The sequence below is a fragment of the Babylonia areolata genome, chromosome 35 (assembly GCF_041734735.1).
Source record: "Babylonia areolata isolate BAREFJ2019XMU chromosome 35, ASM4173473v1, whole genome shotgun sequence".
In the NCBI taxonomy this organism is placed as follows: Eukaryota; Metazoa; Mollusca; class Gastropoda; order Neogastropoda; family Buccinidae; genus Babylonia; species Babylonia areolata.
In genome coordinates, this window is record NC_134910.1 from 4,817,595 (window position 1) to 4,832,734 (window position 15,140).

At 42.6% G+C, this 15,140-nt stretch overlaps 1 protein-coding gene across 2 annotated transcripts in view; it reads left to right on the forward strand.

The window, feature by feature from the left end:
- LOC143277884 (uncharacterized) overlaps window positions 1-14,413 on the forward strand; it is a 15,635-nt gene extending 1,222 nt beyond the window's left edge. For both annotated transcript variants that reach the window (XM_076582835.1, XM_076582834.1), the window contains exons 2-6: window position 1; window positions 10,192-10,531; window positions 11,170-11,343; window positions 12,394-12,504; window positions 12,844-14,413. The exon at window position 1 is cut by the window's left edge. In XM_076582835.1, coding sequence (XP_076438950.1) covers window position 1; window positions 10,192-10,531; window positions 11,170-11,343; window positions 12,394-12,504; window positions 12,844-13,009 — 792 coding nt within the window. In that variant the 3' untranslated portion in view covers window positions 13,010-14,413. The remainder of the gene's footprint in view (window positions 2-10,191; window positions 10,532-11,169; window positions 11,344-12,393; window positions 12,505-12,843) is intronic.
- The last annotated feature ends 727 nt before the right edge of the window (window positions 14,414-15,140 follow it).

Sequence of the window (15,140 nt, forward strand, 5' to 3'; positions counted from 1 at the left end):
GGTACATGTAGCAAGTTATATTATAAACCTTTCTTGACTATACTGATAATTCTTTCTTTTTTATTCTTTTCTTCCTTCCTTCCTTCCTCCCTTTCTTTCTTTCTTCCTTTCTTTTTTTTCTCTCTTTCTTTCTTTCACCTCTTTTTATATGATGATTTTATTACTTTATTTTATTACTTCTTTCTTCCTTTTTTTCTTTTCCTTTCTCTCTGTCATTAAAAACAACAACATTCTTTGTTCCACTATTTCCCTTCTTTTATTTTTTTTTCTTCCCTCTTTTTTTCTTTTCTTTTAGTTCTATTTTTTTCTGCCTTCTTTCCTTCTTTCTTTCATTCTTTGCAGTATTTCAGTGATGTCACCCAACCGTATGATTTTGCCGTGTCAGTCTACCATGTTGATTTTCTTGTTTGTCTTGGCGTCTGTCTACAAGTTTTTTGTGTTTTTTTTGGTCTCAGTTTTCATGTGTGTAAAATTGTCAGATCGTCTTATTTTTTCTACCTGTCTGTCTGTCTGTCTGTCTCCCTGTCTGACCTAATATCTCCATTTAACTCACTCTACCGACCGACCTACCGATATATCAAAATGATTATATATGTATGTATGTATCGATCTGTCTGTCTTCCTGTCTAATCTGTGTATCAACGTATCTAGCTATCTCTATCTACTATCTACCTATCCTCCCCCCCCCCCCCACCCCCATCTCTCTCCTTGTGGGGTTTGTGTGTGTATGTGTGTGCGTCAGTGCGCGCGTGAGAGAGAGAGAGTGTGTGTGTGTGTGTGTGTGACTGAACACTGTGTCTCGAATGTCATGTGATTGACCGTCACACACATAGACATGGTAAAACACACACACACACACACACACACACACACACACACACACACACACACACACACAACAACAACAACAACAACAACAACAACAACAACAACAACATCGACCCCACCCCACCCCAGAACTCCCGCGCCTATTCCTTGCTATCTGAGAACGAGAGAAAGACGGAACGAGAGAGAGAGAGACCGACAGACAGACAGACAGACAGACAAATAGACCGCGCATGAGCATGATAAATGACGGGGTCACGAGTGGAGTCTCAGTAAAAGACAACACAAGGGATGGCTTTCTAACGCACAGGGCTCTCCGCACCGGCGAGGGATCATACTGACGCTGACCTCACACACACACACACACACAAACACACACACACACACACACTCACACACGAACAAACATACTCTCTGTCTGTCTTTCTGACTGTCGCAGTAGTAGTATAGGAATAACTGAAAACCGGTATTGAATTTCAAGGATATAAATCATAATAAAAAGAAAATCCCTTCTGTGCGATCTTTTGCTTTTGACATCCCTGTCAATACAAGTCTGCTGCAAAATGAACCAAAGAAAGAAAGCAGAAACAGCAATGAGTATTCTCACAGTCCCAGTGTAAGCAACGGCCCATCACGGATATTGACTATACACCGCAGGCTGTTCTGTAGATTGACAAAAGTGAAATGTGCGCGCGCGCGCGCGCGTGTGTGTGTGTGTGTTTGTCGCACGCTTGAGAGCACTCAGTCGAATCTTTTTTTTTTTCTTTTTTTTTAATATCAATTAAGTGAACCTCAAACTTGATGGAAACGATTATGAGTGTGTGTGTGTGTGTGTGTGTGGGAGGGCGGGGGGGTGTATGTGTGTGCGTGCGCACGTGTGTGTGTTTGTGTCTGTCTGTCTGTTTCTGTATAATTTTTATGTGTGTGTGTGTATGTGTGTGTGTGTGTGTGTGTGTGCCTGCGTGCGTGCGTGTGTGTGGCGCGTGCACATGCGTGTGCTTCCGTATAATGTGAAATGATACTGTGTATGCCCGTCTAATAATACTTATGGTGAATAGACCTTAAACTGAAGATAACGCGTATGACTTTTTTTTTTTTTTTACTTACCCCGCCATGCATGCAGCAATATTCCGTTTTCGGTGATGTGCATGACGATAAGTTTTTTGTTTCCATAACTACTGGATACTTACATGGGTTACGGGATCTTTAACGTGTGTAATTGATCTCCTGTGTACGAAAACACACGAAGGGGCCAGGCACTACCAGGTTTGCACAAATGTCTACCTGGGAGATCGGGAAACAAACCCTCCACCAGGTGCGACAGAGAACTCGTGGAACTCGGAAGAGAATGGAGCGCTCTAACCATCTGACCACCGCACCCGTTTTTTGCAGTGACCCCCCCCCCCCCCCCCCCCCCCCTCCTTCTGTCCCTCAGTCTTTCTCCGACTCTTCTGGCCCCACCCCCACACCCTCATCTTTTTTTTTCTGTCTTGTCTAATTCAACACTATTAATTGCAGACAAATCCGTGCACGCTGCACCACATCAGCTGGGCAGATGCCTGACCAGCAGCATAACCCATCGCGCTTGTCAGGCCTTGAATGTATACCTATCAGAGTGGATTATTTTTTCCCTGCAGAATTTCACCGAGAGAACAACGCTTTTGTTGCAGTGTATTCTTTTTCGGTACACCCAGTGAGCGCTGCATAGGGGACCTTGGTTTTTCTTCTCATCCAACTGACTATACGCTCAGATTTATTACGCTCAGATTGATTTTCCAGTCAAACTTGGGAAGAAGGGTGAGACCATACAATCGAATCCAGACCTACACAGACACTGTGTTCGCAGTAAAGCGTCTTAACCACTCCTTGTGTTTGTAAAAATGTTTGTAGAAAGGCGTTAGATCAAAAAAAGGAAAAGGAATGAAAACATTTCGAACTGGAGGTTACTACTACTACTATGTTGTTGTTGTTGTTTACTTATATATATATATATATTTATACTTCTCCATCCAGTATTTTTCTCTTAACGTGATGCAAATGATTCTGAAACTCAGAAGGCCTTCAGGGAAGTAATGTTGAAACCAAGCTGTATGGCTTATGACAGTGTGTGCACTGAGGGCGTGTACACGGATTGAGGTCTGTACTGGATGGCCAGGGTACAGCCCCAACAGCTGCTGCCTGAAATCACAACCTGTCGTCACGGATATTGATCACGTATCGATTGGCATGCATCAGTCATCAGCACACACCGCTGTTTCACAGCGTTCTGACCCTGTGGGGCGGGATGGGGACCGGGGGGGTCTGGGGGTGGGGGGAGGGTAGACACACACACACACACGCACACACACACACTCACTCACATACACAGACGTACACACATACACACACGTACACACTTATATACGCATACACATGCACACCATACACACACACACACACACACACACACACACACACACACACACACACACACAGACTTGCCCTTGGCGTACCTTTCCGCGCATCAACCCTCGGAACATATAAGGAAGGAAGTGGTAGACTTACGTTATGAGCTCGAGTCTTATAAATTCACGATTTGTTTTCTTTTATAAATGCGTCTGTTTGTCTGCATTCACTTCAAAACTCACTTAAAAAAAGATCGATATGCTGATTGAACTGCAAAAGTAAACACATTATTCTGTATTGTCAGTCCATCCTGTATTTCTTTGAACTACTCACGGAGTTACTTTTTGTTTGATAATTCTGAGAACAAATAGTGATGTCATCCAAACTCTGTTGGAGAAGACGTAGTACAGGAGGCTGTGTGTGTGTGTGTGTGTGTGTGTGTGTGTGTATGTGTGTGTGTGTGTGTGTGTGTGTGTGTGTTTTCTTCAGTTTAACGTCAATTCACTATAAGTGTTTTTTAGACGGAAAGGAGTACAGTAGTGTATAAAGGAAATGGAATGCCTGTGAATATTAGTGTAAAAAAAAGAAAGAAAAAAGTTCATGTTATGTATCAGAGGAAAAGTACATTATAAGAAAAAGTCTAAAGAGGTTGTGGTGTGTATTGAATGAGTTGTCATGGGAAGGAGAATATGTATATGCATATCAAGTATTAACCTAAAACAATGTAAATATAAATAACAGTATTAAATATAATGCATCAAAGGAGGATACCAACTGGACTGGAGTTTAAAATTTCTGAAAACATTCTAAGCAATGAATAATCATTCAAAATCTTTTCAGTGGCTAATGAAATATTGGAAGAAAAGTGTGTGTGTATGTGTGTGTGTGCGTGTAGTCTTCAGTTTAACGTCTTCCACTTTAAGTGATATTAGACGGGGGAAAAAAAAAAAGGTGAGGGGGAGGGGGGGGGGGGGTGCGGGGAGGGTGGATGGCGAGGCGTGGTGGAGGGAACGGTAATTGGCAGAGGGTGAAAAATGGTGTGTGTGTATGTGTGTATGCGCATATGTGTGTGTGTGGGGGGGGGGGGGGGGGGGAAGATACAGAGCATTGGAAAAAAAATAAAGCATTAAAAACGGGAGACATAGGCACAATATAGAAGGAAACGCTAACATCAAACAACTGTAGCAACTATAACAAATGTCCAATTGGACTATGCAGCAAACCTTCTGCAATAGCAGATAGCATCTTGAAATTGTCAAAAATACATTCAAAAGAATTTTCCGAGAAGTTTGGTAAAAACGATTTCAGACTCTGACATTCAAAGAGTATGTGTTTTCTAGAAATAGATTCTCCACATATGCATTTAACATCCCTGCTGAACTTTGTTATAAAAGCGTTCAGCTTTATCCTGTTTGATAATGCCCGAATTTGCCTTAATCTGAATAAATTACTGAATGTATTTGATTGATTGATAGATTCCGGTTGTTGAATATTATTTATACTTTTATTTAAAACTTTGCCATTTTGCTGGTATACTTCCCTGACTTTGCTCCATGATGCTTTTTCTAGTAAGCGGTACCCCTCTTGTACAGACAAAGGTACATAAAGGTATGTGGTTCCCTGTTGGTGTTTTGCACCTTTTCTTGCAGCCCTGTCAGCCCATTCATTATATAGGAGACCAAGGTGAGAAGGAACCCAACAAAAAGTTATACGTGTTCCTCTCAAATTCATAAGATGTACAATGTGACTTATTTCTATTATTATTTTGGACTTGTTCTTACAATTTGATGAGTTTAAAGCGTATAATACAGATTTTGAATCAACACAAAATAAGACTTGTGGAAGGCAAACTGGAAGATCAAGAATATAATTTAAAGCCATAAGAACAGCGATAAGTTCAGCTGTGAATATTGACCGATCTTTACCAATATGGTATGATCGTTCAGTTTTCAGTTTTGGAATAACAAAAGCTGAACCTGCTTGGCCATTGTCTAGGAGTGAGCCGTCTGTGTAAATATGTAAGTGGTCACGGTATCGATTCTGAAGGTGTAATCGGACTTCTGTTGCCATGATATTTGGATTTTCTTTTTTTTGCAATGTCAGTATGATTGATATCAAACTGTGCTTTACTCATCTCCCAAATGGGGCATGGACTTACTGTTTTCTGCGTGTCTACATTATCTGGATTAATTTCGGACTTTTGGAAAAGGTTCGACACAAACGTGCCAATTGGTGTTAGATAAGATATCGTTTTAGCTCTTTTTGGGAAGTTGTTTTCAGATGTAATTCTTACTTCCTCCGATGTAAAATTTTCAGTTGTTGAGCTTCTCAATACGTATTTAGCACATGCAGGTTTCGGTATTCATCCAAAGGTAATTCTCCTATTTCTTTATATGTTCCGAGGGTTGATGCTGGAAAGGTACGCCAAGGGCAAGTCTATATGCTTTACAGTCAATGCTTTGAAGTTTCTTTAACAAATGCTTTGGAGCATTGAAAAAGACTTCTTGCCCATACGATAGTTTGGATCGAATAAGTGATGATGGTAAATGTTTCAATATCGTTGTATCTTGTCCCCAGTACTGTTTACTTATAACTTTGAGCAAGTTTAAACATTTTCTTGCTTTTGTTATTATATATTCGATATGGGCATTCCAAGCTAGTTTTGAAGTAAGCATTAAGCCTAAAAAAATTATCATATCTTTGTACTGAATGGGCTCATTTTCAATTTTAAATGTTGGTAACTCTTCCGGATTATTACCATTGTTAAAAAGCATAATGTGAGTTTTTTCTGCTGATAATGTAAGACCATTGTCGACAATATACTTATTCAGTTTATCTATTTCTCTTTGGTATGTTTTCTTAATATAGTTTAATGCCCTTTTTGATGTATTTCTTTTCATAGTTACATTCATCCACATACATATATCATCTGCGTATTGCACTAGGATCACGTCTTTTGATAAATGTTGGGGTAAGTCGTTCAGCAATATTTTAAATAGAACAGGGGCAATAACAGAACCTTGGGGTAATCCCATGTGAAGAGTCTTAGGATTTGAGTATGTATTTCCAACTCGTACTTGTATACGTCTTTTAGTCAGTAAATCTTTGATATAATTATAGAGACGCCCTGAAAAGCCAACAGATTTCAGTTTAAAGAGTAACTTTGCATGCCAAACTTGATCATAGGCTTTCTTTATATCAAACAAAGTTGCAAGAACGTTTTTTCTTCTAGCAAATTGTTGTTTTACATGTGTTGTAAGTTTAACCAAATTATCAATTGCAGATCTACCTCTCTGAAAGCCCGCTTGATTAATTGGGATAATTCTATTTTTATGACAATAGTACATCAGTCTTATCAAAATTATTCTTTCCATCAGCTTACCAGTATGTGATGTTAGCGCAATTGGCCTGTAACTGTTCTTATCTGTTTTACATTTTCCTTGTTTATGAACTGGTATTACAATAGACTGTTTCCATTGTGCTGGCATTTAACCATCAATCCAGCACTTTTGAAAAAGCTTAAATAACAAAACAACAAAATTTTCTGGTAAGTGTCTAAGCATCTCATTTGAGACCGCGTCAAGTCCTACAGATGTTTTCTTTTTAGGGAGGGATAGTAATGCGTCTTTAACCTCACTGAGTGTGAGTGGAGCATTGATGTACTGACTGTTATCGGGACTTGGATCTGTATAATCACTTTTGCTCTCTTCTTCGGTTCTGTGCTTACTCTTTTTAGGCGATAGACCTTTCAATCGTGTGTGTGCGTGTGTGTGTGTGTGTGTGTGTGTGTGTGTGTGTGTGTGTGCGTGCGTGCGTGTGTGTCTGTGTGTGTATCTGTGTGTCTATAGTTGTGTGTGTATGTGTCTGTGGTTTTTTGTGCGTGCGTGGGCATGTTTGCATATATCAGATGGCGATGATGGTGATGATGTTGTGTGTGCACATATGTGTGTGGTGTTACCGTGAGAGAGACAGAGAGGGGGAGAGAGAGAGACGGACAGACAGACAAGTAGCGAGAGAGACAGAGAGAAAGAGAGGGATGGTGGTGGCATGAACACATACAAAAACATGTGCTCACACACCCACCCACAAATATGAACATCCGCACGCATACGTATATGCACTGACGCAGTGGCATAACTCGCACGCCAACGCTCGCGCGGGCGCGCGCGCACACACACACACACACACACACACACGCACGCACGCACGCACGCACGCACACACACATACACACAAACACACACACTCACATACACACACACACACACACACACACACACACACGCACACACACGATTGAAAGGTCTATCGCCTAAAATGTTAACACACACACTCGCTCGCACGCACATAATTACGCACACGCGCACGCACGCGTGTTTGCACACATACAGAATAGTTACAGATTGAAGCATTGTACATAAATAACATTGACCGACACTAGGTAACGTGCTGTACCCCTCCCCCACGTCAATGCAGAGTTATTTTCCGTCAGGATGACCGACCTGGGGTGACTCGTCTTTTCTTCTCCGCGTTTGTCTCCCCTTTTAGCGGCGAGGGTTGGATGTCAGAAAAGCATGAAGTCTGCGTGTGTGCTGCTCTGATACCCTTCGTCTCCTGTTGCATGTCCCATGTTCACCTGCCTCTTTCCCTCCCCACTTCCCACGACCCGTCTCTCTCTCTCTCTCTCTCTCTCTCTCTCTCTCTCCCTCTCTCTCTCTCTCTCTCTCTCTCTCTCTCTCTCTCTCTCTTTCCCTCTCTCTCTCTCTCGACCCCCCTCCGTCCTTCCCTCCCCCCCCCTCTCTCTCCTGCAGTTAGCTATTATTTAGTGCCATGTTCGGTTGTTGTTTTCTTTATGCTTTTTTAATAAAAATATTTTCTGTACATCTTTCGTTATTACGTGTGTATAACACACAAACACGGCAGTTATGCAAATGTGTTAAAAACGAACACCTGAAATTGGTAAATGATGGTAGAATTTAAAAAGATACGGCAGCATCTGGGCGCCCCGAAAACTTTTCCCCTTTATTCAGCTTCACGCTGTGTATTTATCTGCATTCCTCTCAGTTACTTACGTTGTTATAAAGGTCGACAGAAACGTTGAACGACACTTTGAAGTGCCAGAGCAAGTTTTGGGTAATTTGTTTTTAAAGTACATACAATGCGTATTCATTCTATACTGTAAATGCCCACCCTTCCACCGCTCCGTATCCATTATCACCATACCATACCATATCACGCTTATAAATAATGCAGAAAATATAAGATACTTCATCCTGTTCATTTTCAGTGAGAACTATATTATGTACCTGTCATAGTGTAATGTTTTCCAGGTTCTGAAAAGGGGTTCTGTTGCAATGTTTTCTGGATCAATGGAAGCACAGAGAGAGAGGTGAGGAGGTGGAGGAGACAGTTTGTAATACGTCCTTCCAAATTGTTTTAAGTGGTCAGCATGTGATAAGGAGTCTCAAATACCGAAAAAAAAAGAAGTAATAATACGTTTGTGCTTGTGTTTGGTGTCAGTTTTCCTATTCAGGTTAACGCTAACAAGCAGTCGGTAGGCTTGTAACGAGACCTTGTCGAGGGCGTACGCAAGAAGCTGATCGACCAGTGAAAGCAGACAGCCAAGCAACCGACTGATCAACCATCTAACTAATTACACGCCTCTGTGCACGCAGTCATCGACCTTAGCACGCACACATCAATCACACACACACAATCTCTCTCTCTCTCTCTCTCTCTCTCTCTCTCTCTCTCTCTCTCTCTCTCTCTTCGAAAACAATCTTCAGAACAGTGGTTCATGAAGACATCCCTTTGTAAACCACGAACATAATCTCAATGTACGCACTGCACTTTATGATGATCAATATTGTCCCACTATCAGAACAGTAGAGGAGGCAGTTGCTGTCCAGACTATTAGGCTAATATAACAAGCATGGAGTGAATACATATGATATTATACTTGTGTTCCTATCAGTGTATTTTTTTTATACAGAGTGTTGCCAAAGTACAACGCTGACGTTGCCATGGTTTCCTTTTCAGTGCGCCAAGTGCGTGCTGCAAACGGAACCGCGGCATATCATAATTCATTCGAATGATCAGACGTTCAATTTGATTATCCAGTCAAACTTGGGAGAACGGGCTGACCGGGATTCGAACCTCGGTCCTAATGGACACTGTATTGGCAGATAAGTGTCTTAGCAATTCAGCCACCTTCCACTTTAGGGAGTTTATTGAGAGTCTGATGGAAATGAAACTAGCATTCGGGTCCCGAGGAAACTTGATTGTCTCAGTAGGTTTTCCGCGGTATTTTAGGCTTGCATGTTTTAATCGCTGCTTTCGTGACACAGAGATAACCTTGAAAATTTGTCATCACTGGCTAAAGAATTCCTACTCGTTTCCATTTACTGTTCATTTGCCACATTATATTCAGGAAAGTAGCAAAAAGAAAGACTATGGGAAAGATCCTGACAGTTTTATTGAGAAGCTGCAGGAAGATCTTAGACATTCATTAAACAGATCTTGTGACAAACGAAGAGGTCTGCAGCATGATGCAACAAGCAGTGAGACCTCATATGACAGCTCACAGTCGTCAAGAAACTTAAAATAAAGTGGTATCGGTATGTTTCCCGACTTGCCAAGACCGTCTTGCAAGGGACAGTCGGAGGAAGCCGCAGACGAGGAAGACAGAGGATGGTGTGCCTGATCAGATTATGCATTGTGCTTATAGCGGACTTGTGATTGCGCAAATAAACTTCCAAGTGGATTGATAAAGTATTTTTGCTTTGATTTGATTTGATTAGGTAGGTATGAAGTTACCGGAATCCCAGAGAGCGATGTGGAACAGACAGGCGGAAAGGCAGCGGTGTGGAGTCTTCACTGGTGCCCCAGCGACAACAGTGGAAGTAAAGGGACAGGCAACACGTAACAGGTAACAAGTTAGCGGTAACAAAAAGAAACACAATGTCCGTTGTGTGCCTGCAGGCTTGTGTCCGGAACTGGCCACCCCCTCCACCATCATCACCAAGGAAAACGTCGACGCCCTGAAGCTGAGCACGTACAATCGAACCCACGGCACCACGGTCATCGTCTCCTGTTTGGCGGCCCCCGAGTACCACTTGGTTGGGCCCGACGTGCTCACGTGCCTTAGCTCCAACCAATGGGACAAAACGAGGCCGCACTGCAGGGCGGGCGAGTCCATTTCTGGAGGGGGGTCAGACATCACGATGGTGCCCATGTTGGTGGCGGCGGGCACTGTGGGGGTGCTGGTCCTGGCCGTCATCTGCATCATGACCTTCGTCCTCTGCTGCTGGACCAAGGCCAGGTGGGTTACGTGGAAGGAATTGTTTGTCGATTTCACTTTATTTATTTATTTTTGTTTTTTGTTTTGTGTGTGCTCACACTCTGGAAAAGTTGATAATTGATGCAACGAAATTGCATTGTGTAGGTTTAACTTTTACGTGTCATGGGGTGCGTGGTAAAAGTGATACCTTCTTTCTACCTTTATTCATTTATCTGTTTCTTTCTGTCTTTAGCAAGAATGCTTTGCTTTCATGACAGACAATAACAACAAAAACCGTTCTGGGTTGTCACATTAGTGATGATTATTGTAAGATCAAAACTACCCATACTTCTGTTTATTGGAACAATTGAGTGATGAGTCTGTGTTCATAATTAAGTGGAGTTATAATGAAAAATATCTCTTTGTCATTGTTTCCATAATAGAGGGTAATGCTTCAATTACAGTGAAGAAGAAGGGGTGTGAAGCGATTTCTTTACTTGTTTCTTATTGGTCTAAAAAAAAAAGGGGGGGGGGGAAGAAAAAAAAGGGGGGAAAAAAAGAAAGAAAAGAAATATATGCCAAACGATACTTCTAACGTAAAGGTAGTCTAATGTGATGTAAAACGTAACTTTGCCACGACATGAAGCGAAAGAGGTCTGACTTGAAGCTGATTGGTGCAGACCACCGAAGCACGTGCGGGGGTCACCAATCGGCTTGTTCCGCTCCCTCAGCCAGCACGAGGCGGAGTCCGTCTTCAGCCCGCGACGTCATCGCTACTACTCGGCGTCAGAGTGTAGTGACGTCATGGACAGCGTGTCAGCACGCGGCGCGTCTCACAATGTTCCACACACCCCGTCAGTGTTACAGCGCTGTGGAGAGGAGTGTTTTTCTCCGTCCACATTTCTGTCTCTGTCGGTTTTTCTGTCTGTTCCTTCCTATCCACCGTTTGTGTGTGTGTGTGTGTGTGTGTGTGTGTGTGTGTGTGTGTGTGTGCATGCAAACGTGCATGGGGTTGTGTATGTGTCAGCGAAACAAGTAATGATGCATTTTTCTAATGTATAAAATTCTTACATAATGGGTAGTGTGTGTGTCCGTGTGCGAGCGCGCGCGCGTGTTCCTGCGTGCATGCGTGTGTATGTGCGTACGTGATACCTTCATCACTCACTTACTACAGTCATGATGTGACGGGAGCCGTGGCCGAGTGGTCAGAGTGCTGGATTCTCACCCCAGTTACCTGGGTTCGATCCCCGGTCTGGGCACACCTGGTGGGTTCAGGGTGGAGATGTTTCCTTTCTCACAGGTCAACATAATGATGTGCTGACCTGCTTGTGACTGAACCCCCTTCGTGTGTATGCGCATGCAGAAGATCAAATATTCATGTCAAAGATCCACGTCAGTGTTCGGTGGGTCATGAAACATACCCAGCATGCACATCCCCGAAAGTGGAGTATGGATGCCTAGATGGCGGGGTAAAAAACGGTTATACACGTAAAAACCCACTCATACATGCGAGTGAACGATGAAGATGCAGCCCACGAAAAAAAGTAAACAAAACACTACTACTACTACTACTACTACTACTGCTGCTGCTGTTGCTGCTGCTACGATAATAATGATAATAGTAATGATAATAGGATGATGATGATCACGATGATGATCATGATGATGATGATGACGTTAATATTGATGATATGATGATGATAAGACGATGATGATGATAATGATGATGACGTTAATATTGATGATGATGATGATGACATGATGATAATAAGATGATGATGATGACGACGACGACAACGACGATGACAGGTGATGATGATGATGACGACGACGACGACAACGACGATGATGATGATGATGTCGATGAAGATGATGACAACGATGATGACGATGTGTTTCATCAGGGACATGGGGTCGCGGTACCCCATGTCGGACACCGTGTCCCGATCCTCCCCCACCACCTACATCACCGCCGTCAGCAGAGGCACTGAGCTGCCCTACAGAACGCGCTATGGGTGAGGGGCTGCCTCGTGTGTGTGTGTGTGTGTGTGTGTGTGTGTGTGTGTGTGTGTGTGCGTCCGTCTGTCTGTCTTTCTGTATACATGTGTTACTCCACTGTTACATCACTACTGCCAGAAAAGCGAAATAACCACCGAAAGGTCACATGTTATCCGTTTTTATTTATCTATTTAGCCATCTATTTATTTTACAGTTAATGGTTCGTATTATTTATTGTTTTGACCTTAAGTGGTGGGTGCAAACACACACACACACACACACACACATCCTTGTATTGGTGTGTTTTAGTGACGTATATCTGTTCATTTCGTCATCCCTATGTTGGTGTGTTTCAGTGACGTTTACGCACGCCCTTTCTCCGACACCACGTCACGCTCCTCCCCTACCGCCACCTACGTCACGGCCCTCAGCAAAGGGACAGAACCGCCGCTCAAGATTCAAGTCACCACCGGGAGGCCTTATCGGACTTGGCACGAGCTCTTCTACAACTCCTATACATGAACACTGTTGGAAAATACACGATGTTCTGTTTCTGATCTGACCCCTCCTCTCTGTCTGTCTGTCACTTTCATTCTCTGTCTCTGTCTCTGTCTCTCTGTGGCTGGCTGTCTGTCTGTCACTGTTACTGTCTCTGCCCTTCTTTGTCTCTGTCTATCTGTCTGTCACTTTCACTGTCTCTCTGTCTCTGTCTCTCTCTGTCTCTGTCAGTCTGCCTGCCTGCCTGCCTGTCTGTCCGTCCGTCCGTCCGTCCGTCTGTCTGTCTGTATGTATAGTGGTGGCAACAGAGTGGTTGCCCTCAATGTTGCATAGAATGACGTGAACGTCACAGTTCTGTTCTTTGGTGTGTGTGTGTGTATGTGTGTGTGTTGATGTTGTTGTTGTTGTGTTGTTTTTTCAGCCTGATATTTTTCGTTCTTTTTTCATGTTTTCACCCAGTCACAGCTGTATTAAAGGCTGAGTTATGAATGAACTGATATATAAAACAAGAAATAACATTACACGTTTACTTTCACTCTTGCCGCAACAAAGACTCGTGAGGGATACAGACCATTGATGCTCGTGCTGCCCACCGGTAGGCAAGGGATGCAGAGAAATGAATCCAGAAAGTTAGTTCCCTTAGAACGGGGAATCGGAGTCCGTTCATAATATGCACACAGTAGAAACGTCGGAAGAAATGTGAAGCACGACCAGCATTAATTTTTTAAAAAGCTGGGCCAGGTTTTCAGTCCTGAATTGCCAGGAATTGCAGAAGACTATGTAGTGCGTGTGTGTGTTGACTGGCGCTGTGTGTGCCGTGTACGTGTGTGTGTGTGTGTGTGTGTGTGCGCGCGCGCGTTTGTGTGTGTGTGTGTGTGTGTGTTTGATTGTTTGTTACGAGTCATACAGACTGACCGAGGGGATGCATTACTTTGCAGACAACCACTGTGCGGGAATTTTGGTGATGTAACCTTTTAATTTTCTTTTAGTTTTCATTCAGCTGTTGGTGAAATTTTGCCTTCCATGTCCATGTGTTTGAGAGAGAGAGAGAGAGAGAGAGTTATGAATGTATATCATTTTCTATTTGCTGTGTGTACCATTACTGTGTATACCGTTCACTATTCTCATTATTTTCTTATTTGTTGTTTGTTCCACATGTCCCATCCTTATCCGTTCTATCATTTTGCTTGTATGTCTGCTTACCTAACACCTGAAAACACTTTTTGTTCACATGCAGCACAGCCATGAACTAGGCACGCAAAACATTGTTTATTATCCGCTGTGTAATTGTGTTTTGTACCGCTTTGAAAAATTGCATTGTATCAGCTTTGTCGTCTTGATTTGCAGCTTTTCCGTGCTATTGCATATGACGTAGTCCAGAGAATTCTGACATCCATTGCAGCGTATGTTTTACAATAAACTTGTGGTTTTCCTTTTGATATATATGCATATACTTGCTACATGTGTATATCCTATTTGTGTGTGTGTGTGTGTGTGTGTGTTTGCGAGTGCGTGCGAGCGCGTTTCCTTGCTTGCACACATACATATATATGCATACACACAGACGTACACACACACACACACACACACACACACACACACACACACACACAAGTCCACACAAAGTCAAGAAAACATCTTCATTGAGCTTTCCTTTTTCTCAGGCAGTTATGGCAACGGTGTGTAACAAGGTGTCTCAACGTCAAACGAATGCCTCATTTTGAATTCTCATCACAACTGTTTTGTTTCGTTATAATCATTGATTCACATCAAAAAGTGATAGATAAATAGATAAATCAATCAATAAATGAATAATAAATAAATGAATATGAAATAAAACCTCCAATAATAAGAAGAAGAGGAAGGAGAAGAAGAAGAAAATTAGTGAGTGAAAAAATCCCACCCTGTTTGGCATTATAACAGGAACACCAGAATCAATTGATAAGATCTTTCATGATAATGTACTGAGTTAACCAGTTAAAAGTTCTGACCATCAAAAAGTGTGTGTGGAGTGTGAAGAAGGCAGAGGAAGAGTTTGGAACCTTCAGTGTGCTGAAACTGGTTTGCACTTGTGTCCGTGTGTGTGTGTGTGTGTGTGTGTGTGTGCCAAAAGTAGTTCATTGTACTGAAAATTGGTAAGCACTCGTGCCCTATT